The sequence below is a fragment of the Silene latifolia genome, unplaced genomic scaffold, assembly GCF_048544455.1.
Source record: "Silene latifolia isolate original U9 population unplaced genomic scaffold, ASM4854445v1 scaffold_70, whole genome shotgun sequence".
Lineage (NCBI taxonomy): Eukaryota > Viridiplantae > Streptophyta > Magnoliopsida > Caryophyllales > Caryophyllaceae > Silene > Silene latifolia.
In genome coordinates this window covers 3,717,583-3,744,776 of record NW_027413609.1, presented here as the reverse complement: position 1 = coordinate 3,744,776, position 27,194 = coordinate 3,717,583, and the positions used below count along the sequence as shown (strand labels likewise).

The 27,194-nt window shown below is 35.1% G+C and overlaps 1 protein-coding gene across 1 annotated transcript in view; it reads right to left on the bottom strand.

The window, feature by feature from the left end:
* Positions 1–285: 285 nt before the first annotated feature.
* The window catches only part of LOC141640047 (putative UPF0481 protein At3g02645), a 30,082-nt gene continuing 3,173 nt past the window's right edge, over positions 286–27,194 (bottom strand). The window contains exons 2-3 of the mRNA XM_074449008.1: positions 2,785–4,233; positions 286–403 (exon numbers count right to left, since the gene is read on the bottom strand). Coding sequence (XP_074305109.1) covers positions 286–403; positions 2,785–4,233 — 1,567 coding nt within the window. The remainder of the gene's footprint in view (positions 404–2,784; positions 4,234–27,194) is intronic.

Here is a 27,194-nt window from a genome sequence, read left to right as displayed (position 1 = left end):
GCATTGAGATTAAATGCTTCATTTTTGGAGGAAATTTTGTTTAATACGAACAATAACGAAGTAGTTATTTTCGAAATGTTAAGGTTTGGTCACTTTTTGTTAATTTATGGATGGATTTGATTTTGCTTAAAGCTTCCATAAAACTTGACAGGGGATAAGATTTTATGCCAGTGGGTTTTGGCAGGGCGTGAGTTTTTGAAACAATTAGTTAAATGAAATGGTCCAACTCTTTCAATGCATATCCACCCTTGGTTGTAATTGCATTTGTAACGCGATCTAACTTGTTCACATGGGTTGTTTAGAGTGTGTGATGATGGTAGTATCACCGCCGTTTAGATTAAGAATTGGATCACGGTGGGAAACTAGTTGAAATGATGTTGAATCAGTAGAACCGTCGACATTCCTGCAAATTTCAGACGAATACCATAGACTTGAGAAATTGTATAATTAAACGATTAGTTCACTAATCTTGAATTTAAAAAAGTAAAATTATACGGAGTATTACAGTACTCCTTGTCAATGTCAATTTCGTGTCCTAAATTCAATATCATAACGATAAACATGCGAATCATCCATTCCTGTTTGTGCAAATAATAAGACAGTACTTAATCGCTCACATGGAACTCTTGCATTTTCGTGATATGAAGGATGAACTAAGAGGCAATATTTTGATAGAATTGACACTCACTAATAACCACAACGAAAATATAAGTCATCAACAAGAATGTTAGTTGATTAATTCAAACAATGGAGGATGTTTTTTTTTTTCGGACTTGGGTAGTTTTATAAAAATTTTCGCAGACTATTTTGACTTAAAACATACTAACAAGGTAAATAAGCGTATCTAGGAAGGTAAATAAGTGTATCTAGCTAGTAAGAGATGTGTATTTAGTAAAGTAAAGGAGTGTATCTAGCAATCTAATCGAGTGTATCTAGCTAGTAAGAGATGTGTATCTAGTAAAGTAAAAGAGTGTATCTAGCAATCTAATTAAGTGTATCTAGCTTACCATAGATGTGTATCTAGGAATGTAAAGGAGTGTATCTAGCAAAGTAATAGAGTGTATCTAGCTTCCCAGAAATGTGTATCTAGCAATCTAAATGAGTGTATCTAGCTTGCCAAAGATAGGGTGAACCCCTTCCCTTATTATAGGAACTAGAGTTCAAACAAAAATTAATTCCTAAAAAGCTATTTAAACGAGTTTATCTCAAAACTTAAAATCTAACAAGCTAAAAGTATGTATCTAGAAAGTTAGAAGAGTGTATCTAGCTAGTTAAATGTATGTATCTAGCAACTTAAATGAGTGTATTTAGCATGTTCCAAAATTGGGAGTCTTATATTAGCATAGTTGAGATCAATACGACTCCGTATGAGTGTATGACATGCTACAAAATTGGGGCACCTCAATAAATTATACCGAGTACATCGTAATTAAATAAAGTCTCACAATTGAGGTACTCAATAAATAATACGAGTACTGTTGAATCAAAGTCTCAATCAAGGTAAGAAATTCTACTACCAGTGGCGTCTTCTTCTAAATCAAAATAAGAGCCTAGATACACAAATAGGTGGTTACTATAGATACACAAGTATACTTGTGTATAAAGAAGAATACATATGTGTATCTAGAGTATTATTCGCATGAACCGTTGACCACCGCCTCCGGTGGCTCTCACGACCACCGCCACATACAACAACCCTTTTACCCACATTTCCACCACCACTCACTCACGAGACTACTCGACTCACTCCCACGACCAAGACCACCCCCTTACTCGACATCACGTTCACCACCCAAGGTTTGACACGACGAATCTCGACCTTTATGCACGATATACTACCCGAAATCACCACAACCAACAGCTCATCACCCAAACCACCAGGAATCGCCTCAAAATCCTCAAAAATCGCTAAAAATGGAATGGAAATTGTTGAATGGTCTCACCCAGGTTATGTGGGGTAGATTGAATGACATGTGGTGTGTAGCAACGTTACGAAGTCGTCGGGATCTGGGTTAAACGGGTGGCCGGAGTGGAGATGATAAAGAGAAAGAGAAGGGAAAAGGGTAGACTAGGCTCGTGAAGGGGAAGCAACGACTGATAATTGACGTCGTTGTCGGAGGGGCAGTCGCCGTCGATGTTACTGGTGGCTTGTGGCCGTCGGATTCGTTGGTGCTGGCGGCAGGGGTGGCTGGCTGCTGGGTGGGAGGAGAGAGAATAGGGGTACGGAAAGGGTAACTCCGGCAGAAACTGTTGGTCGTCATCCCTCCGGCGAGGTAACGTCAGACCTCTGGTAGTAGCTGTTGTTAAGGAAATGGGAAGACAGTAGTTTAGGGAGGGAGGTTTAAGTTTATTATTTGTGTGAGGTACAGGGAGGTAGGCCGTTGATTTGTAGATCTCTTTCTAATCTGACAATCCTTATTCAGTTCGTAGGTTCGCACGGAACCTTTGGTTCGTACGAGATCCTATTTCTATATATATATATATATATATATATAAGATATAAGATAGTAGATACCTATTCTATTACTTTTTGTACCATGTTTAAATAATTGCAATATGTTTCTCAATATAATTATTGAGCGACTCTCTAAAAAAAACATACTCTTACCAATTACCATTTAGTGCGTCCACCGACGAGGACATAATAAAAGATTACAAAATACTTGCAGTAGTAATAAGAAAAAAATCAAAGCAGTAAGCAAGAATGCGAGAAACTGCCATGAATGAATGGCATAATCGTGCAGAAACTTGTTTAAAACAACCTTCCAATTCGCTTCATAATACTTGTTGACATTATCAATTACTTCATCCAGGAAGGGCACTCTTGTTAACCTCAAAGACTTGCTCATCCCATTCCACATATCTGCAATTTCTTGATCACTTTTCAAGTAATTGTATATAATGCCTTGTTCTCTTAGTAATCGAGCGTCTTCTTTTGTGTCGATAATCCCATTCATTAATTCGGTGTATCGAGCCAAGATCAGCGGCCCTGAACCCAATGATGCCTCGTACGCTACCAGATTTCTCAGGACAACCTCGGTGTTAACATCTATGCTAATAACCGGGAGATAACACTTTTTTTCGTGTTTGTCAAAATTGATCGTCAAGATGTTTCCATTTGTTGGAATAAATGAAACCCCACATTTTGAAAGTTCAATTACTGAAGGAATCATGATTTCTTCAACTAAGGGAGAACTGTTTTCTCTATCTTGTAGAGAATCGGCTTGATTAGTGAGATTTCTTTGGAGATTTTCTTCGGGAAATAAAATTGCTCTAAGGATAGCAAGCCCGGGAAGGTGGCTAATGAAGATCCAAGGAAGTTTAAACATGATTTTCAACTTCAATTGTCCTAAACACCTTTTAATTTGAAAAATAAGCTTATATACCTTGTTCTCTTCATTAACTTCTTGATCACCATTTTCACTGATTTCAATTATTTCTTCCAACTTCGGCACTAAAATGCGATATACAAGATCAAGAAGGTGATCAGAATTACAAGGTTGGATTGTTTCCCAATTCGCCTCTAATTTGAAAGGAGATATAGCATGGTGCAACCCAATTAAATTGTCACCCAAAATTTTATCAGCGATTTCAGGAGAAGGTAGACCAAATTGCAACAAATCTCTTAGAACAAATAGTGGGATTTGATTCTCAAGCATAATGATATCTCTCAATATGTCATTATGTATCGATTTCCTACTTGCGTAATCAACTAAGTGTGAAATCCTAGACGGGATTTTAGTCAGGATTTTATTATTCATTTCAGCGGCAAATGTATCAATAATTTCAATGAGAAACGCGGCATCAATAGCCATAATCAACGCTAGTGTTTCGCTATTAATGTCCAAATATCTATGGTAACAAGCCCGAATTTTATGTTGAAGCCTCAGAAAATGATTGACAATGGTGTCGAATTTCAAATGACGATTTAGAATTTGAATTCGCTTGGCTGAAGAGATCTTGTATTTTTCCATTTGTTGAAGCTCGAGCCGGAAATAATGATAGGGACCGATTGAAACCAATTGAGGAGTATAGGCATTTGGGTTTGTGTCCCTCAATGATTTAGGAACATTGAATATCGTCACATCAATGTTGCTAAAATCATCTTCTAAGTCTTGGTTGATTATTTGACGTATATGCATGACCCATTTGTGCTCATCAAAATTCTTATTTAGGCACATATTATTTGGGGTTTGAATGAAGAACATGGAAGTTGAAGAAATGTTAGTGTTTCTATATAGATAGATGTAGATGATACCATATAAAGTTACAACATTAAACTATCTATATTAAATTGAGGCTAATTTATTAATGTAACTTCACTCCGTTAAACTTCTCATTGGCTTTTTATCAACAAGAAAATAAACATGTGGTATTTTTATGCGGCTGACGCTTAATTATTTGTATCATTTGCTAACTGAAATTATAGTAATTGCACTAGTTTTTTTTTTTTTTTTTTTTTTTTTTTTTTTAAAGTTTTTGATAATAGAGAAAGTGAAAATAAAAATGCACCAGTAATACATTAAATTTAAATCAGTTACATGCTACAATATAATTTTTAGGCTATTCAGCTAACGATTTTAAAAGTACAATAACTCAAATAATGTAGGTGTTAATTATTGTGATGTTTCATGTGCTTCGTAACTAAACTTAATAAACGCAAAAGAAACTTGAAACATATGCATGTCCCAATTAATGGTTTGATTCAAGATACATGAAACCAGGGGCGGACCTAGAAGTTATTTTTTGGTGTAGCAAAAAAAAATATAATGCTAAAAAACAATTAATATGACTCAATTTTATGTATTCTTTATAGAGTGTATATAAAACTATCTTTTAAATTACGATTCTTTGCTATTTCTTTCACGTAGAACTTCTGCAAATTATTTATTTTACTTATAGATTTATGGTATCTTGATAAAATATTAAAAATAGCTTAACCTCTAGATACAAAATAATTTAAGTATATGAAAAAAAGAGGCAAACAAACAATTAGAAAATCGCATACTAATCACAAATCGAGTAATAACTGAGCAAAATGATAGTCTAATTGAAAATTTACCCTTTGATCAATTTCGATAAAATTTCTACATGTTCTTTATCACCTTTTTCTTTGAGAATTTTGGAGTAAAAAAACAATTAATAGGATACTCCCTCCATAATAGTATATATGACGTTTGAGGAGTTGTTATTTTTTACCTTTTATATGACGTTTTGCTATTTTCTAGGTTGTAGCTTTTCAGTTTTTAATGTTTTTAGACTTTATCACTTCCAAAGTAATCAATATGATAGCTGTACTATATAACTTGGCTTCATTTTTTCACAGTAGTGCTTTGTATCTTCTTTAAAGCAGTACTCCATATCTTATTTTTCTCTCATGTTTTTCCAAAAAAAAAATAACCTGAATATTCATTTTATTTTTGAGGTTGAATTTTTAGAATGGAAGACAAAAATTATGAGGTTGAAGACAAAAAAAAGCTTATAGTGTCAGATTCCGAGAATGAAAAGAAGGCAAAATTTGAGGAAACGTTACACGATATAATCATCCCAGATTCAGAGGGTGAAACTGAGCGGTTAATGTTCTAAAACCAGAGAAACAAAAGTTTCGTGATAACAGGTTTTGAAGGAGGGCGAATTAGGGATAAGAAATTCAGTATAAGACCGTCTTACAGGATACAAAGAACAAATCATAAACAATCAACAACGACAGAGAAACCCAAGTAGTTTGAAATAACATCACATTAAACAAACCTTCAAGCAATCAACAAAACAAACAAACCTTTGGGCGAGAAAGATAAACCCATCTAAATCAACACACTTGAAAGCAAAAAAGAACAAAACTTAATTGAAACAAAAAATTGGAGTTTCCATCTTCTTTGGTGTGGTGGTTGTGATTGAAATTGGGTAGTAATTGGAGAGCAAAACAGTTTACAGAGAATTTCTTGGAATGATTTTTAAATTAAAGTTCAAATTTGGCTTCATTTTAAATTTTCACCAAAAAATTGGCTCCAAAGTATTTTCGGTAGTGCATATGATGTTTGTAGAAGGAGATGAAGAGGCACACTGTAATACTCCGTATTTATGAGTCTTTGGGTACTCTATCGAGTAGGCCTTACTCTGTCGAGTAAGGGTGAGTTGCGTTTTAAATTAGTTTCTGACTTGTTGGGTACTCGATCGAGTAACTAGGATACTCGATCGAGTAAGGGGGGCACTCGATCGAGTACCTTAGCTACTTGATCGAGTAGCCGGTTTACGGGGAGTTATTTCTCGGGTTTTGTTAATTATGCGATTAAGGTATATAATCTTTTCCGTCATCATTCTAAACACTTTTCAAAACCTAAATTACTGTCAAAGAGAGAAAGCACGTACGTCCATCCCTTTAATCGCATTGTTAGCAAATCCCGGAGTTTGGAAGGTCGGTTTTCATTGTTTGTTATACCGTTGAGATCCTTGCGTCGAGGGTAAGATCTATGTACCGTTTTTACTGTTTTTCCTTTAAGTTGGTTAAACTCTAATATGAGGATTTGGGGGTTTTGTGTAGATTGTGATTTGGTAGTGTTTATGTGTTTGTATGATAGGAGGAGGTTTTGTAGAAGAGGCTTTTTGATACAGCTGTTGATACCGTCTGACTGTTGTGCTTTCCAGGTAGGATTTCCTACTCAGTATTAGTCCCATAATGGGATGATTGTTGATGTGTTGTGGTTTATTGAATGATATAGTAATTGTATTGTGACGGTTTGTTGATTGTGATTGTTTGTCTCTGGTTCTCGAGGCGTGTCCTCGGCTGAGTGGGGTCACTTGCGGGAGTGGCTTCACGCCCTAGTTTCGCCCTTCGTGGAACCCGCCACGGAAGGGGATGTGCACATTAATGGACAGGGTTATCGCTCATTATGAGGAGGAGCGGGGATTTGGTGGGTACGGCCGCGGTCCCCATCGCGGCGGGTCCAAAGTGGACATCGGTGATTGAGATTGTTGGAGTTGGTGTGCTTGTGTGTGTGACGGTTAGTTAGGGCCGTCTGTTTATCTTATTGTTGATATATGTATTGAATTGTGTGATTAGTACTGACCCGTTTAAATGTTTTAAAAACTGTGGTGATCCATTCGGGGTGGTGAGCGATTATTGAGCAAGTATGATATGACGCGTATGGGATAGTGGGATGAGTCATCACGTGACGCTTAGAAGTCTTCCGCCGTGTCGACGATGTTTTATGGCTTTGATAGTTTTAGCAAATAGAGACCGTCTGAGAATCTTGTATTTCTTTTTATCAGTTTGGAATTGCTATGTAATCACTTTAAACTTTATTTACTTTTAAAGTTGTTTCGTTATTGTCTTATGAATATCATGCCTCGGGTAACCGAGATGGTGGCATCCTTATACCTGAGTGGTCCTGGTAAGGCACTTGGAGTATGGGGGTTTTACAAATGGTATCAGGGAGACGATCCTGACACCTGTAACAAATGAATTTAATGAATATAGGGAGTCAATTAAAATGAACTCGGGGTAAAGGTTGTAGGAGCTAATGCAAAGGCTTGGGAGACGTCCTAAAGTCACGAACTTGCCCTACAATTTTGAACCGGTCATATGGGGGGTGTATGTCAAGGTCGTATGTGATGCTTGTTGACTCGTATGAGAATATGATGATGTATGTTGTAATTGTTGGATGTTTGGAGTAGAAGGTCGAGTTTGTGAATGAAAGGTTGGTGAAGTATATAGAACTGTTGTTGATTGAAAGCATGTTGCATGATAGTTGGTTTACAATGTTGGTTGGAATTGTTAGAAAAGTGTATGAAAATGATGAGTAATGTGGTGGAAAAAGGGAGTAGTTCATATGTGATATGATTATACATAATTTTGTTTGTGTAATTTTATATAATGATTTCATATACATGCCTACTATTGTTCATATGTACATGTTGCATGAAGAATGTGGTTTAAATGGATGAATTTACTGGAAAAGATGGAGTGGCAATAGCATGAGAATACGAATTTTGTGATTATGAATATGTTTAGGTGACGAAGTGTATTTGTAATATTAATGTATTAGTAACATGTAATAGGATTTGTAATGTATGAGTATGATTTGTCTTACGAAAGGCTATAGAATAAAAACATGTGGGTAGTGCATGATGAATGTTGTTTCTTTGCTTTCGAAAATAGTAATATGTGATTAGGACTACTGGTTTCATGAGTATTGGGTTGTTTTTGTTTACCTTGTTGTCGTTTAAGTTGTTTGGAAGTAAAATCAAGTAGTTATGTTTTTTCGATTATAAAGAGGTTGTCTTTAAACTGTTATAACTTGAGATGCATAAATGATTTTAATGTAATTCCAATTGGAGGTGATAACTTGTTCTTTTACGATTCTAACGATAGGTCACACGCCCAAAACGACCAAGTAATGAGTTAGTTATGACTGTTTTACGAAAACTGGACAATGCTGAGAATTGGGGTACTCGATCGAGTATCCTTGGTACTCGATCGAGTAAGGGGGAACTCGATCGAGTACGTTAGTTACTCGATCGAGTAGCCCTGGTGATTTGTTTTACGTGCTTCTGATCTTCACCTACTCGATCGAGTAAGTCCCTTACTCGATCGAGTGGCCGGTACTCGATCTAGTGACCCCTGTTTCGGGTCATGTGCTTATCTTTTGACTTTCGTTGCATATTATGTTTAATACAAAGATGTTAAATTATTTCTTTATGCATTGTTTTACGTATGCGTTGGTCTTGAAGCGTAAGTTACCCAATCTTATGATGTAAAGAGTGACATCTATGATGAGTATGAGTTCGGTGGGGAGGACATGAGTTATATGTGTTGTGATAGGTAGAGGAAAAAGAATAGGGAGTTTGATAAGGCTTAATTGAGGCTTAGAGCATGTTGTGTAAGACGAGATGAGTGACATGATTGTATGTTGAGTAATGAAAATGTAAGTGAATGTGGGCAAGGGATGATGTAAGTTTAAGGAACGTGAGAATGAAAAGATTGAAAGGAAGGTTTGGATAGTGGCAACTTGAGATGTGTAAAGAATTATGGAGTGAGATGGTTAGGAGTCGTGTGGGTCAAGAATATATGTAGTGAAAGTTCGTTTTAAAGGGGTTGAGAAGAGTGGTATATAGTGAACTTTATGGAGACATGTTGCGAGGTGGATTTGTAGACAGTGAGTGAGTTTGGGAGATTTGGTTTATTAAGAGGTGAAACTACGTGTGATTTCTTTGGGCATTTAACGGCATGAAATGAAGTTGTTTAAACAGTGAACGTTGATTTTATGGATAGGTTAGTGACAAGTGTGAGCGATAGCATAATAATAGAAGATCCATGGTAAGAAAGAGTGAGATGATATCGACATGAAATAATGGGATTTGAGCTTTGGCGGAATGAGAAAGTAACCGGAGCACTAAAGAATTAGATAGAAGTAATAAGGAGTTGAGCTATTAAATGGTATTGTTGAATGTGAATAGAAAAGAAGAGTAAAAAGTAAGCTAAGGAAAATTCTCACCGGAGTTATGTGATATAAAGGTAAGGAATCATCGAAATGTGTGATATTATCATGAGGATGTTAGTTAATGGTTATATGGGAGATTCAGGACAACATGATTAATAATGAGTTTCGAGGAATTAAGGGAGAAAGAGTTGGTGGAGTATTTACACGATATGAGATTTTTGGTGGAAAGTTAGATGACGATACAATTAAGATAGTATTGGGAATAATGTTGAGGTAATTTTGTTGATGGATTTGATGTTCTTTATTTGGGGATGTTAACCAAAGATAGGAGAAAAAACCGTGTTGTTTTGATATGAGTGTAAGAGGTTTGGTATACGAGCAGTGGTGGTATTGTCACTAGTGGTTAAGGGTGATAATAGATAAGAAAGACAGCAGTCCTAGAGAGGTTGATTTTACAAAGGCCGGATTGATATGTATGGTTGTAAGGGAGTATAAGATGTGGTTATATGAGGCGAGCGCTAGTGGTTGAATATTAATGGTATGGCATGAGGTGATGGTTATGCAAATGGGAAAATATGTTATGAGGGGCATATGAGTTAATCTCGGGCGACAGGTAACCTTTATCGAGTGGTAACTTACGTGATCAGGATTGACTAGTTGGATGTGATTATGGGTCTATGATGTGTATAAATGTTTGTGTGAAGTTCTGACCTCACGAGAAGCGGTATGGTGTGATAGTTATAAAGATGTTATATGAATGTTTGTGATATATGTAGGGTACGACAATCTGATGGAATAAGGCTAAAAAGGTAATAACTTGATTGATTTGGCATGGCTAGTTATAATTTTATGTGCATTGATAACACATGCGTATTTCGTGAAATGGTAGAGATGATGTTCATGAGGTGCTTATCTGTTTATCCATATAATATGTTGCGTTGTGATTTAATAAAGTGGATTTGAGTAAGTTTTTCTTGTCTGAGAAGTTATGCTGAGTCAGTGTTTATGGGTTTGAGTAAGTTGTGATGTCTATCGGTGCGGTTGTGGTGCCTCGGGTGGTGATCCGAGCACGGTACTTCGTGTTGTGATGCGGGTATTTTCGCACTGCGGTGCGGTTGTTGGTGACGGTGTTGTGATGCCGTCACCGGTTGTGGTGGAGTAGGCGGGATGATTATGATACGAGTTTTCGAAAGTGCATACCAGTTATACATAGATTGTTGTTTTGTTTGCTGTTGTTCTTTGTGAGTTTTGGTTGAACATGTAGACTGTTGTTTTGTTTGTTGATGTTTCTTACCAGTTTCAACTTGGGTGTGAGGGTAGAGTATGATATGGGAGAAAGTTGTGTATGTTTTGTTGTTGTGATGGTATAGTGATTTTCTGTTCATAGGGCACAGTTGTAAGAGGTTGTACAGAACATTTGACCTTGTTGTAAATGAGACATCGGTGCACATAGTCATGGCAAGTGATTCGTAGAACATGTGTGGTAATGATCTGAAAGCTGCAGGTGGTTTTAATCTTTCGTTGGGCCAGTGAGGGAAGGGTGTTTGGATTTAGTGTCTTGTTAAGTCATGTATGAGTTTTGCAGTGATGAAAGAAAAGAACTTGAGGATCTTGTGTGAGTGTACGTAACACGTGTGGACCGTGAGTTATGCTTTTGGCGATAGAAGTTTTATATAGTCTATATAGAGAGGTATGTCATGTTGTGGTAATGTGGAAGTATTGGAGTATTGGTTATGCTAAGGGTTTTGCGGTATTAGTGTTGGAGCTTGTGTCCTCCACAAATTAGTGTGATAACATTTGCAAATCTCTTACAGGTTCACAAGGGTATACTTCGTATTTTTAATCAGTTGATTAACGTTTACCTAATAACGGTTGGCTTGCTAGAAAGTTTGACGTTATTATCATACAGATGGCGGTGATCAACTGGTCCCTAAAGGTCACACTTATAGGACGTGTTTGAGAAATGTGGTTATAGAAATATAATTACATTGATGCCCAAAATGACTAAAAGGTTAGTCAATGTGTTGATGAGATAATTATTTAATAAAATTAAATAATATTAAGTTGAGACGAATTAACTGTCAATTCGTACATTAAATATAATAAGTTATATTTAAATTAAATATATATAAGGTTAGTTTGGACGAATTAATCTGTTAATTCGTAGTCAAATATAATCAGTTGTATTTAATATCAACAAGTTGAATGTGTCATAGTGGTAATAATGAGGGTACACAAGCCAAGAGGTCATGGGTTCGATTCTCACTAGATGACATAATTTTGGAAAGACCAAAATAACGAGAAAAATACTCCTTATTTCGGTTCACTTGGCCGAAATTAGGGAATGTTTTTCTTTTCCTAATTGACTCCAAGTTTCGGTTTGTATAAAAAGAAAGGTAGAGAATTATTTCTACCCTAATGCTTTTTCTTGACCTTGCCTCCTCTTTCTCATCACAAGAACACAAAGACAATTAAATTTTACAGAAAATTTTATATTGATTTCTAGCATAATCAAAGGGGATATCTCAGATCGTCTTGGGTGCAACTAATAGGCGAATATCAATTTTGATATTGTTCTTAGGCCATATTTGCTAGGACCGAAGGTTAATTTTAAATCTTTTTACTTATGCTTATGTATTTTATTTTATGACCTTGGATCATCTTTATTAAATCGTTATAATCCTTCTAGTTTAAGGGAAGTATACAGATTTATTTCCCACAAGTGGTATCAGAGTACTAGGCCACGATTTTAATTTTGATGATTTTCATAAAATTTGTATGTGAACAATAGGATTTTCGAAAAAAAAAAAATTAGGGTTTCGGATCTTTTTTTGGTTCGAATTTTTTTTTTTGCCGGTTTTTTGTGCCGTTTTTTTTCTTTCTATTTGATGATATTTTTCCATTCTATTTTTCATATTATAGTTTATAATCAGTTAAAATTATCATATGAAGAATTGGTAGTTTTTGATTTAATGCAGATTAAGTTAAAATTAAATGGAATCGTCATGTTTATGATAAAAAGATTGTTTTTGCTATATAGTTTTTGGCATATAAATTGATCATGTTTATTATTTCATATGCTAATCATGTTCTAATAGCAAAGGTAAACAATTTAGTCATCAAATCTTTTTTTAGGGCATATTGCCGGAAAAAAAAAAAAAAAAAAATAGGAGGCCGATTTTTTTTAGGGTTTACCGAAAAAAAAAACTTTATTTTAATTTTATTTTTTGGTAAATCGAGAGAAAAAAATAGGAAAGTTTTTTTTATTTGCCTTTTTGCCGAAAAAGAAAGAGAAAAAATTTTTTGGAAAGTTTTTCCTTGTTTTTCCAATTTACCGAATTAAAATAGGAAAGGGGCTGTTTTTTTTTTAAAAAAAAATCAGCCGTGACAGCTGAAAAAAAAAAAAAAATCTGTTTTTTTTCTTCCCAGCCGAGACCAATTTAAAAAAATTGGATTTTGTTTTTTATTTTTTATTTTGGCCAATTAGTTATTGTGAATCGGTTCACAATTTAATGATACTGAGTTATTTTAAAGCAGTTTAAAATTTTGACGGATAGAATTCATATTACAAGTTTAATATGGATTGAGGATGAAATTAATGTGATTAAATTGCGGAATTGTCACTTAATTTAATTTAAATAGGTGATTTGGATAAATTAATCAACATAATTTATGTATTGTATTATGTATGTTTAATTTATTTTAGTTGATGCTTTTATTTTTGTTGAATGAATCGAATGAATGAATTTTATTTACGTATTTATTTTTGCAATCGGTTGTATTTTTTAATACTTAGTGTGGCCTTAGTCAAATTATGTTTTCGTAATGAAGGAAACATGATTTCTTATGTAATTATGAGATCTCGAATCTCCTTTATTTTAGTTTTGGGTTTTGAAATTAGAATGTAATTAATAGGTCAATTATGTAATTTTACTTATTGTAATTTCAAAGAAGACTAAAGATGAAGATTCAAGCTCACTCCCGCTACATGGATCAAGATGGAACATCAAGACAAGCTTCTCGGGTCCAAGGATGGATTCCAAACTTGTATTTATTGTTCATTTTGATAGGATAGGCCACACTAGGATTTTTACTGTTTTTACGTTTTTATATTCTTATTGCTTTTCATTCACATGTTAGTAATTACATCATATTCCGCCTAAAACCAAACCACCTACTACTAAAATGCATGAAAATTGACTCATATAGGTTGTATGTTAGTTTTCTTGGACATGCAGATGTCACAGTCTTTAAGCCATCACTTTAGTTTAACCATTCTCGCATGCTAGATTATAGTTCACTTAAAATGAATTTAAATAAAGTTGATGGGATCTTCCTCTAAAACGGAAATTGAGATTAGTCTTTATAAGGGCAAACATCTATGAGTCCCTTCTTCGTCGGTAGGCCTAATATGACCCCTTCTACGTTGGGTAAGTAGTTGTGTTGACTTAGTTTACCTTAACATTGTAGTCCGAAGAGTTTCTCGTGATTATGATGGACTAAAGATAGTATTTACAGAAATTTATCGACCAAGAATTCTAACGGTAGAATTAGCTAACAGGTTAGCTTATCAATATACAGAGAATTGAGTCTTGGGGTCATTTATATAATTCTTGAGGGAGGTCAATTGTATAAATGTTTTTGAGTCTTCGCGTTATGACATTAGTTCATTAGACTTAAAATAAAAACGATGCATGCTTATTATTTTATTCTTCTTTCGCAGATGTAGAACACGCTTATTATCAATAATACTTTACAACAAAAATGGCTGGAAATAACGCAATCCCAATGCCTAGTGCCACACTAGATCGTTCGTCCTGGCTTAAAATGTTCATGGACCAAATGAATCACCACTCGATCAATAATGATGGGTCCAATTTTGCGGACTGGGAGGCGGCACTACGGAATGCTGCCACTGCTGACGGTAAGCTCAGGTATTTAACTGAGCCAATACCGGTCAACCCAGGCCCAAATGCAGGAATCAACGAGTCACTCGCTTATAGTGATTTCGTTATGGAAGCGGGTGCGATAAAGAACGTACTCATCTTTGCAATGGAAACCAATTTGCAGAGACGCTTCATTGCCCAAGGTGCAAACAAGATTTTCACCATGCTCACTAACGAGTTCTCAAAGGCACCGAGAATCGTTACATATGAGCATACCCGTCGCTTCTTTGATGCGAAACTCCAGAAGGGCCAACCGGTTAGCCCACACATTCTTCACATGATTGAGAATGTCGAGAAACTGGAGTCACTGAATTGTAGAATCAGTGAGAGCATTGTCATTGACCGAATGCTTCATTCTCTTCACGATGGTTTTGCCCTTTTCAGGGCGAACTACTACATGAATGACTTGAAAAAGAGTCCTCATGAGCTACACTCCCTTCTCGTACAGACCGAGAAGGATATGAAATTGAGTGGAAGCATGAAGCAGGATGTTCTCACGATTCACAACAAGAGTAAAGGTAAGGGCAAGGCTCATGGCGACCTAGCTGTAGGTAAGCCAAAGTTTAAGAAGCCAGGAAACGGTAAGAGTGCGCCTGGTGAGACTAGTGGCTCACAGGGCAAGACAAAGAGCAAGGGCGGTGACATAGAGTGCCACCATTGTCACAAGACTGGACATTGGAGGAGGAACTGTCCCGTCTACCGTGAGGACATCAAGGCGAGCCGCGTCGTTCTGTTGGTATGTCATCTTATATTCATATGATTGAGATTAATCATGCAAGTTTCGGAACTTGGGTACTTGATACTGGTTGTGGTTCTCATCTGTGTAATCATTTGCAGGGCCTAAAGAACATCATACCTCTCGAAAAAGGTGATGTGGACCTGCGAGTCGGGAATGGAGCACGAGTAACTGCTGCCTCGAAGGGAACATATGTAATCCAACTCCGTAGTGGTTTTGAGTTATCTTTAAATAACTGTTACTATGTACCCAGTTTATCTAAGAACATTATTTCTGTTTCCGTACTTGCTAAAGACGGTTTTACATTTTTAATAAAGGATAATAGTTGTATTTTCTCTTTTAATGAAATGATTTATAGCAAAGCAGTTTCCATGAATGGAATTTATATCTTAGATCAAACCACGGAAGTATTACACATGAATAATAAGAAATTAAAGGTTGGTGACAAAGATCAAACCTATCTATGGCATTGTCGAATGGGACACATAAATGAGAAAGCGTAAAGAAACTCGTCGATAATGGGACTATTCCCTCATTCGGATTTTCTGCATATGGCACGTGTGAATCATGTCTCATTGGCAAGATGACTCGAATTTCCTTCAAAGGTGTTGGAATGGGCGCTAGTGACCTATTAGGACTCATACATACGGACGTATGTGGACCTATGTCAATTACCGCTAGAGATGGCTATAGATATTTTATCACTTTCACAGACGATTTGAGTAGATACGGATATGTTTACTTAATGAAGCATAAAAGTGAGTCCTTTGAGAAATTCAAGGAATACCAGAATAGGGTACAGAACCAACTGGGTAGAAAGATTAAAGCACTCCGTTCAGATCGGGGTGGCGAATATCTTTCAAATGAGTTTGATCAACACCGAAAGAACTGTGGAATCGCTCTACAGTTAACTCCACCTGGAACACCTCAATTAAATGGTGTGTCCGAACGGAGAAATCGAACCTTACTTGATATGGTTCGATCCATGATGAGTCACACAGTAGTGCCTGAATCATTATGGGGTTATGCTCTTTTGTCAGCCGCTCTTATACTTAACCGAAGTCCGTCTAAAGCTGTCGACAAGACTCCATATGAAATGTGGAAGGGAACGGTACCTAACTTGTCCTTTATTCGGGTTTGGGGCTGCGAGGCTTATGTCAAGTGGAGACACGAGGTAAGCTCGGCCCGCGATCGGTCAAGACATACTTTATAGGTTATCCAAAAGGAACATTTGGTCATTACTTCTATTCGCCAACCGAACATCGAGTTTTTGTTGCGGCTAGTGCGACGTTCTTAGAGAAAGAATTTCTCGAGAACAAGTCGAGTAATAGAACCTTCGAGCTGTCGGAGATTCCAGAACCAACAACCGAGGAACAGATGGAGGAAGCTGTACCTCCAACTGATAATACGGTTAATATTCCTGAGGAACCTAGGAGGTCGGGTAGAGACTCTCATCCTCCGGACAGATACATTGGTATGGTCGAGGAGAATGATGTTTTACTTCTAGAAAGTAATGAACCCGCAACCTATAAAGGTGCTATGGCCTATTCCGACTCAAAGCTATGGCTCGAAGCCATGCAATCCGAGATGGACTCCATGTATGAGAATAACGTATGGGATCTAGTTGATTTACCTAATAAGGTAAAACCTCTATAGTGCAAATGGCTTTACAAAATAAAGCGTTCTGTAGACGCGCAACCAGATATCTATAAGGCACGACTTGTGGCAAAAGGTTTCACTCAAGTGCAAGGATTGCATTATGATGATATTTTTGCACCTATAGTCATGCTACGTTCCATTCGGATAATCTTAGCGATTGCCGCATTTCATGATTATGAGATTTGGCAAATGGATGTAAAAACCGCCTTCTTAAACGGTTATTTGGAGGAAGAGTTGTACATGGTGCAACCCGAAGGTTTCATAGATCCTAAACATCCTAAGAAAGTATGCAAGCTTAAGCGTTCCATTTATGGACTTAAGCGAGCTTCTCGGAGTTGGAATCATCGTTTCGACCACGTGATAAAAGAGTATGGCTTCACTCGATCGGTCGAGGAACCATGCTTATATATCAAGTCGAGTGGGAGCAAGATTGTATTCTTGATATTGTATGTCGATGACATACTCTTGATTGGGAATGACATTCCTTTCCTATTTTTGGTTAAAGAATGGTTAAAGAACCATTTCCAGATGAAAGATCTGGGTGAGGCACAGCGTATTTTGGGAATCCGTATCTACCGAGATAGATCACGACGGATGTTATCACTTAGTGAGGAGTCTTATTTGGATAAGGTTCTTGAGAGGTTCAGCATGACCAACTCCAAGAAGGGGAACCTTCCTATGACGACTGGGATGCAGTTGAGCAAGTCTTAGTCACCCACGACGCCTGAAGGGATAGAGCGCATGAGTCGTGTTCCTTATGCATCTGCAATGTGATCGATCATGTATGCCATGATATGCACACGTCCAGACGTGGGATATGCATTGAGTATGACGAGTCGGTACCAAAAGACTCCAGGTGAAACACACTGGATAGCAGTCAAAAATATCCTCAAGTACCTACGGAGGACTAAGGATTGGGTATTGACTTATGGAGGCGATACTAAGCTATGCGCAACCGGTTACGCAGATGCTAGCTTCCAAACGGATCGAGATGATTCAAAATCTCAGTCCGGGTTCGTCTTCACTCTTAATGGTGCCGCGGTCAGCTGGAAGAGTTCCAAACAGAGTGTTTTTAGCAGATTCTACTACTGAATCCGAGTACTATGCCGCTTCGGAGGCAGTAAAGGAAGCGATATGGATGCGTCAATTCTTTTAAGGGCTTTCGGTAGTTCCTAGTTCGAATGACCCGATCACCATCTATTGTGACAATAGAGGTGCCATCTTCAAGGCTAAGGAGCCTAAGTCTAGCAACAAATCTAGACATGTACTTCGGAAGGCTCACCTGATCCGTGATTACGTGGAGCAAGAAGAGATAGTGATTGACAAGATTGCGACGGATGATAACATCGCGGATCCTCTCACCAAACCGTTGAATTATGATAAGCATGTAGGGCATGTTAACTCCATGGGAATTAAACATGTTCCTGAGTTGTAGTACTTGATTATGGATTTGATATATTATCTTTTTCATATACTATTTATAACTTCATCGTTTTATATATATAATATTTTGTTTTTCATGTGGATTGTACTGACAACATTGAACGCCACAAAGTGAACTGAATTACATTATATTTGTTTTGGTCCGTAATCGCCAATGTGAGCTGATAACTCCGGCTATTATATTGTGCAGTCGATTGATGGTGGGTTCAACGAGCCATAAGTTAAACGGTTGACTAATCGATCACAGATACGAGATTATGACGATACCTCGTAGGACAACTTTTTGTGACAACGTAATGGAGTCCTAAATGTTTTATAACATTCGGTGCCAGGTCGTGGATAGGACATCCATTGTGTACCTAGAGTCGATTCTTTTGACTATCAACCGTCTCTTGAGATTAAGGCGCTTTTGGGTGACTTTGGTTTCTTTCTCACGGTCTAGCGTAGCGAATCGGGCTAAGTAGATTTTTTCCGGTCATTTCATACGTGCTTACATCCGCAAGATCGAGTTGAGGAAAATATCCAACCTTTATCGGGTATAGTTATTTCTCGGGGCCACTCGAGGAGTTGTAATTGAAATGCATGGCCATGCTCGAATGTTGATTCGTTTATCGGTTAAGTTACTCTCTAGTCGGGAAAACCACTCTTGATACTGATCGCTTGTAAAATACGACCTTTGTGAATTCGGATTTGCAAATTGTTTTACATTGAGTGGGAGAAATTTTATAGGATATGAGAATCGGTTATCGCACATACACTTGTGAGGACAAGTGGGAGTTTGTTGGAGCTTGTGTCCTCCACAAATTAGTGTGATAACATTTGTAAATCTCTTACAGGTTCACAAGGGTATACTTCGTATTTTTAATCAGTTGATTAACGTTTACCTAATAACGGTTGGCTTGCTAGAAAGTTTGACGTTATTATCATACAGATGGCGGTGATCAACTGGTCCCTAAAGGTCACACCTATAGGACGTGTTTGAGAAATGTGGTTATAGAAATATAATTACATTGATACCCAAAATGACTAAAAAGTTAGTCAATGTGTTGATGAGATAATTATTTAATAAAATTAAATAATATTAAGTTGAGACGAATTAACGGTCAATTCGTAAATTAAATATAATAAGTTATATTTAAATTAAATATATATAAGGTTAGTTTGGACGAATTAATCTGTTAATTCGTAGTTAAATATAATCAGTTGTATTTAATAGCAACAAGTTAAATGTGTCATAGTGGTAATAGTGAGGGTACACAAGCCAAGAGGTCATGGGTTCGATCCTCACTAGATGACAATTTAACACACTTTATATATTTTTGGAAAGACCAAAATAAGGAGAAAAATACTCCTTATTTCGGTTCACTTGGCCGAAATTAGGGAAAGTTTTTCTTTTCCTAATTGAAAATACTCCTTATTTCGGTTCACTTGGCCGAAATTAGGGAAAGTTTTTCTTTTCCTAATTGACTCCAAGTTTCGGTCTGTATAAAAAGAAAGGTAGAGAATTATTTCTACCCTAATGTTTTTTCTTGGCCTTGCCTCCTCTTTCTCATCACAAGAACACAAAGACAATTAAATTTTACAGAAAATTTTATATTGATTTTTAGCATAATCAAATGGCATATCTCAGATCGTCTTGGGTGCAACTAATAGGCGAATATCAATTTTGATATTGTTCTTAGGCCATATTTGCTAGGACCGAAGGTTAATTTTAAATCTTTTTACTTATGCTTATGTATTTTATTTTATGACCTTGGATCATCTTTATTAAATTGTTATAATCCTTCTACTTTAAGGGAAGTATACAGATTTATTTCCCACATTAGTTAGATGGAGTGCAGAGTGAATTGAAGTATGAGAACTGTTTAAGTAAGAAAGCCTTGGAAATAGGAACGGTTATAGAAATGAGGTTATAGGCGGTTATCTTTGACATGTGGTGGTGATGAGGATGATGAGATGATTTAACTAAGGATTTAGTATTAGTGAGTTACGAGGACGTAACATTTGTCTTAAGAGGAGTAGGATGCGATAAAAGTGAGTTTCATGGTTGTGCATGTTGTAAAATAATTCGAAGTAGAGTGTTAGCATAGCGTAAAGGAGGGATTTGTTTTGTGGTTGATGTTGTTAAAAGGCCATGGCCGTGCTTGTAGTAGTGTGATGTTTAGGAGTTGGAGAGTTTTGATAGTGGCATGATGATGTTTATGAGTGTAAGTAAACTTTGAGGACGGAGTTTCTTTTAAGGGTGGTAGAATGTAACATTCCGTTAGATGTTAGGGGTATTTTGATATTGTATTGGCTTTGGATGATGTATTACGGAGCTAGTTGGTAGTGTATGGAGTTAGTGTTGAGAGAGATATAATGGAGTCGATACGATATCGTGAGCCATGTTGTGGAGGTAGGAATAGTTAGTGGAGTTGGTGTTACGAGTTCATGTTTGAGTTGGAGTTTTGTTTTGAGTTCTTAGTGACGTTGTTGTGTCTTGATCGAGTTAGTATGTTTGTTTTTGAGTATGGGTTGAACTTCGGGGACGAAGTTCTTTTTAAGGAGGGAAGACTGTAATACTCCGTATTTATGAGTCTTTGGGTACTCTATCGAGTAGGCCTTACGCTGTCGAGTAAGGGTGAGTTGCGTTTTAAATTAGTTTCTGACCTGTTGGGTACTCGATCGAGTAACTAGGATACTCGATCGAGTAAGGGGGCACTCGATCGAGTACCTTAGCTACTCGATCGAGTAGCCGGTTTACGGGGAGTTATTTCTCGGGTTTTGTTAATTATGCGATTAAGGTATATAATCTTTTCCGTCATCATTCTAAACACTTTTCAAAACCTAAATTATCACAAAGAGAGAAAGCAAGTACGTTCATCCCTTTAATCGCATTGTTAGCAAATCCCGGAGTTTGGAAGGTCGGTTTTCATCGTTTGTTATACCGTTGAGATCCTTGCGTCGAGGGTAAGATCTATGTACCGTTTTTACTGTTTTTCCTTTAAGTTGGTTAAACCCTAATATGGGGATTTGGGGGTTTTGTGTAGATTGTGATTTGGTAGTGTTTATGTGTTTGTATGATAGGAGGAGGTTTTGTAGAAGAGGCTTTTTGATACAGCTGTTGATACCGTCTGACTGTTGTGCTTTCCAGGTAGGATTTCCTACTCAGTATTAGTCCCATAATGGGATGATTGTTGATGTGTTGCGGTTGATTGAATGATATAGTAATTGTATTGTGACGGTTTGTTGATTGTGATTGTTTATCTCTGGTTCTCGAGGCGTGTCCTCGGCTGAGTGGGGTCACTTGCGGGAGTGGCTTCACGCCCTAGTTTCGCCCTTCGTGGAACCCGCCACGGAAGGGGATGTGCACATTAATGGACAGGGTTATCGTTCATTATGAGGAGCGGGGATTTGGTGGATACGACTGCGGTCCCCCACTGGCAGGGCTGGTCCAGTGGACAGTCGGTGATTGAGATTGTTGGAGTTGGTGTGGTTGTGTGTGTGACAGTTAGGCTGTCTGTTTATCTTATTGTTGATATATATAAATTGTGTGATTAGTACTGACCCCGTTTAAATGTTTTAAAAACTGTGGTGATCCATTCGGGGGTGGTGAGCAGTTATTGAGCTGGTATGATATGACGCGTATGGGATAGTTGGGATGAGTCATCACGTGGCAGTTAGAAGTCTTCCGCTGTGTCAGACGATGTTTTATGGCTTTGATAGTTTTAGCAGTAGACCGTCTGAGAATCTTGTATTTCTTTTTATCAGTTTGGAATTGCTATGTAATCACTTTATACTTTATTTACTTTTAAAGTTGTTTCGTTATTGTCTTATGAATATCATGCCTCGGGTAACCGAGATGGTGGCATCCTTATACCTGAGTGGTCCTGTTAAGGCACTTGGAGTATGGGGGTGTTACACACACGGTTGTCATGAAGAAATAGAGGACTAAAATGTACTATTTTCAAAGCTATAAATGATTCCCTATTTAATGCCATAACAATGAGTTAATAGTTTCTTAATAACTGTGTTTGTGGATAAACGTCATATATACTATTATGGAGGGAGTAAAAAAGATTTACAGGATTAGTTGGAACTTGGAAGTATGGAGTAATTATGATGGCATGTAGATTAATGGAATAAATGAGATATAAATATGGCGTCATTAATTGTAATATACTGTACTAATATACTATGGGAATTGTGATTTAAATGAGATTATAGTGGGGAAGAATGATTACGTGAGACACAATGTCATCTAATGACTAATTAATACATATTTTACTAGGTAGTATCCCGTGCTTCGCACAATCTGTTTTTATATTTTATGAATATAATTGAAGGAAAATGTATATAATTGATATGTAATATTTAATAATTTACTTAAAAATAAAATGATTAACCTTTTTCAAATCTTTTTTTTTACTGATTTACTTCGAAGTATTTTTAAATAAAATATATAAAGTAAATAATAAACAATGGTTTATAAATGGTACCGTGTATACACAATTATTTGAGAATAACTAAAAAGAGTAATTATGATTCCTATTTTCTCACATCTCTTATAACACAAATGTCCTTAATAATCATTGTTTTTATTGTGATTATTCATATGCACTTCTTAGCACAATGTGCATACCTATTGTTTACCACAATGTGTATACCCATTTGAAATCATGATAATCTCGTTTCTTTTCAATTTTAATTAAACAAAAGAAATTGACCATAGTGTGTATAGCCACTTGAAATCATGATATTTCTCGTTTCTTTCCAATTAAACAAAAAAAATTACATACAAAAGTACTATATGGAATTCAATGCTTAAATTATCTTGTAAAATCCTCAATTTGTATGATAAGATTTTAAAATTTTGTTATCATAACTCCACGGTATAAAAATATTTAAATAGTATTTTGAAAATTTAAAAGTTGTATGAATAGAATTTTTAGATACATGCAAAAAATAAATAAAAATAATGTATATACATACCCAACTCTTACGTAAATTTGTTTGTATTGTACTACATACATGCATTTAAATTAAAAAAGTGAAGTATATTTCATCTTTGGGGAGTACACATTCATTGAATTTATATGTTAATAACTCTAATGAAATTGGACTCATACGGTAGCATTTTTCGCGATAAATTTAAAAATTTTAGTTTCGCAAGTTTCCTCAAAATATTTTTAAAATTAACTATATTATTTATTTAATTTAATCTAATAAATAACTTTATTAAATTATTGTTGATGTTGATGCTACATTAATGCTTGTAATTAATAATTAAACTGTCATTAATGGGTGTATTTAAGGCTAAATATGCCACGTGTCGCATCCACAGCTTCCCATCCTAGTTATATATATATATATATATATATATATATATATATATATATATATATATATATATATATATATATATATATATATATATATATATATATATATATATATATATATATATATATATATATATATTAGGTAGTATCCACTTTGCGGCCTATTTTAAAATTTTATTTTTATAATTAAAGAAAAATAATTTACTTTATATATAATCTTTAATATTTTTACCTATAAATAAAAGTAAATTAATTTTTTTTCTCAATTTTTTTTAAGGTTTAAGTTCAGTGTTTTAAAATAAACTACATATAATTTTAATTAAAACTAATAAGTTATAGTTAATTATGCATGATCAACGTTTTACAAAAAAATTTGTAACTGATCAAATATCATATTAATTAAAATAAAATTTATTCGAATAATGCAATAATCAACATTAAGTTATCAAATTATATCATTTCACGATACGTTATGTTCCAAATCAGTTAATATAATTTTATGCAATTTTTAATTTTGTATGTATAACGTTTGATATTTATGTATCAAACATATAGGGTCTAAACTAATTCAAATGTTTTGGTTGTGTCTTACATGTGATATGTGTCAAACATATCTATAAGAAATTTGCACCTTTTTTTTAACAACTAATATATAATGATGTTTAAGAGTTTACACATAAATAAAATAGGTTGAACTTTCTCAAATATCATTTTTATAAGATAACATATAAAATATTTAACTAAAATTAATATCTAGTTAGTCATAATCAATTTTTCATTCTTGACGTATACATATTTAACTGAATATATTAAAGGAAAATGTAATGCGTTTCATACGTTTTCATATTGTTTATATAATAAGGTTTTTCTATATGATACCTCTCGCTTTTCAAAAATACCAGTGGTACCCCTAAACATAACAACAACATCTTAAAATACCCAAAATGCTCTAACCCGCCTCTTTTAATGTTTATTTTATACATTTTTTATTAATTTTTTGCCAATAATTTCTCATGTCATTAACATAAAAATCGTTTACTCAATTGTAAACATATTTTCCTTACAAAACTTAACATATTAAAATAGTTATTTTTAGTAGTTTGGATATTTTTAAAAGATTTTAGTAAATTTAGTGATACCACTTATATTTTCAAAAATATAGGGGTACCATGTAGAATGCGAAGAAACACGGGCTACCACGTAGAAAAACTCTATGTAATATTATATTACTTAATAATCATTACTTTTCTTTTAATTATTCAAATTCACTTGCGATCACTGACTGTGTACATACATACTCGTTATCAAAGTATTTAAACCTCTCAAAATTTCATATGTATTTAATTTGTCGCAATATAATTTTTTCGTTCACACACTATAAAAACTTATATCTTAGTAGCTTTTTAAAGTTTTGCTTTTAATAAATACAATGACTCTTACAAATATATTTTTCTTAATAAATTTGATGGTCTAAGTTTTATAACTTTCTCAAAATGTTTTTTTATGTAAATGTAAAACATTGTAAGTTACTCACTTTAATCATCTCTACATATCAAAATATGGTAATAAATAAAATGAAAATTATACTCGATTGAAAGCATTTTTTGCAATAAACGTTTTTATTTACAATTTAGAATTTTTATCAAAATATTTTTTTAATAAATTTAGAATCAAATTAACGTAATTATTTAATCTAATTTTATAATAAAATATTAAATTATATTTAATATTTGCTGAGATTTATACTGTATTTATTATGTTCATATTAAATGATTACCTGTAATTAATGCTTGTCATTAAGGCTGTATGGGACATGTGGCTCATCCACAGCGTTTCAACCCAGTTATACATACATACATACATACATACATACATACATACATACATACATACATACATATATATATATATATATATATATATATATATATATATATAGATTTGGGATCCGGTGAGAACCACCTACATAGTGAGAACCGTGAGAACTCCACCTTACGTATTTTCTTTCTAAAAAATAACGAAATATTTGGATTCGGCATAGAATTTTATGCCTAGATAACATGTTTCTTGGTCCAAAAAGTATAAATTATTGACTGGAATTGAGACGAGAAAATTTTATTAATTTTCATGCATCTACTAGTCATTTTTCATGTATTTAACAATTTTCACGCACCTAGAACTCGTTTTCGTGGACCTAAAGCCTAATATTTTCATGCACCTAGTAATTATTTTCATGCACGTAACAATTTTCATGCACCTAGTATTCGTTTCAGTGCATCTATAGCCATTTTAGTATACCTAATTGTATTTTTGTACATTAAGTTTATATTTTGTTAAGAAAATCAAAATTTTTTGTTTAGCTATACCAAAAATGTGTTGGAATAAACTAAACTAAGGGTAAATTATCCATCAAAACTTTCGGAACAAGATTTGAGGATGATTTAGCAAGGGTTCTCACCGGATCCCGACCATATATATATATATATATATATATATATATATATATATATATATATATATATATATATATATATATATATATATATATATATATATATATATATATTTAGGATCCTAGTGAGAATGATTACTCGGTGAGAGCGGTGAGAATATAAACAATGACCATTGGATTAAAAAAATCCACTACTGATATATATTTAATATTGAGATAAATCCTTCAGGCCCCATGTGTTACTTCCGTTCTAATACAACTTCCATCTCCATTTCTAATTACACAAATTAACCGAAACAATTCCAACTCAAATATTCAATTGAAAATTTCCTTCAATTCACCATTATTAACCATTAAAGTTAAAGTCAGCCACCACCTTCCTCCATCATTCCATTCTTGAACACCAACAACACCTCGATCAATATATTTCTACATCGAAAAATCCCCATAATTGTTTGGTACTAGTTGTTGATCGAAAATGAGTAGGAGTTGCTGTTGTTGTTGATCGTTCGCGAATTCCCGTCTCTAAGCTTCTCTTCTTCACTCTCGATCGCCTATTTTTAATGTAAATACTCATGTTTTTGATGTATCTAACCACTATTTTAATGTATCTAAACATAGATACACAAAATTACTTACTAGATACATTAAAATTGCTTTGAGATGCATCAATATAGAACCCAAATACATTGATTGTCGGTGTTTGTTGCAGTTCGTGGAATACCATTTTCCAAAGGATCCCGAGTATTTCAGGCGATCCATAATTGTATAAGTTTGTCAAGGAACGAAACAACCATCCTTCCCGTTTCAGCGTACATTATTGATAGTTTAATGACACCGCGATGTGAGATACGATCGGAGATCCGGTGATGACAGGGAATTAGAATAGAATATAAAGAGCGATGAAGGGGCACGATTAATGTAACCCGTGGTTTGGCGGCGTCATCTGGATTGACGGCATAATTGGAGCACCACCGCCGGTATATGGCAGGAAGGAGAGATTGCCGTCATTGTCTGGCCGGAGGAAGGACAATCGAGACTTGAGGTTCATGAATCAGGAAATGTCAGGGTTGGTGGTGATCAATGGTGTCACCGAATTTGCGTCAGCGTAGGGGGATGCTCGCCAGTTCTTTGACATTTCCGGTGATTGCTGTCGGTGACGACGACCGACGGTGGGTTGTAGTGGATGGAGATGAC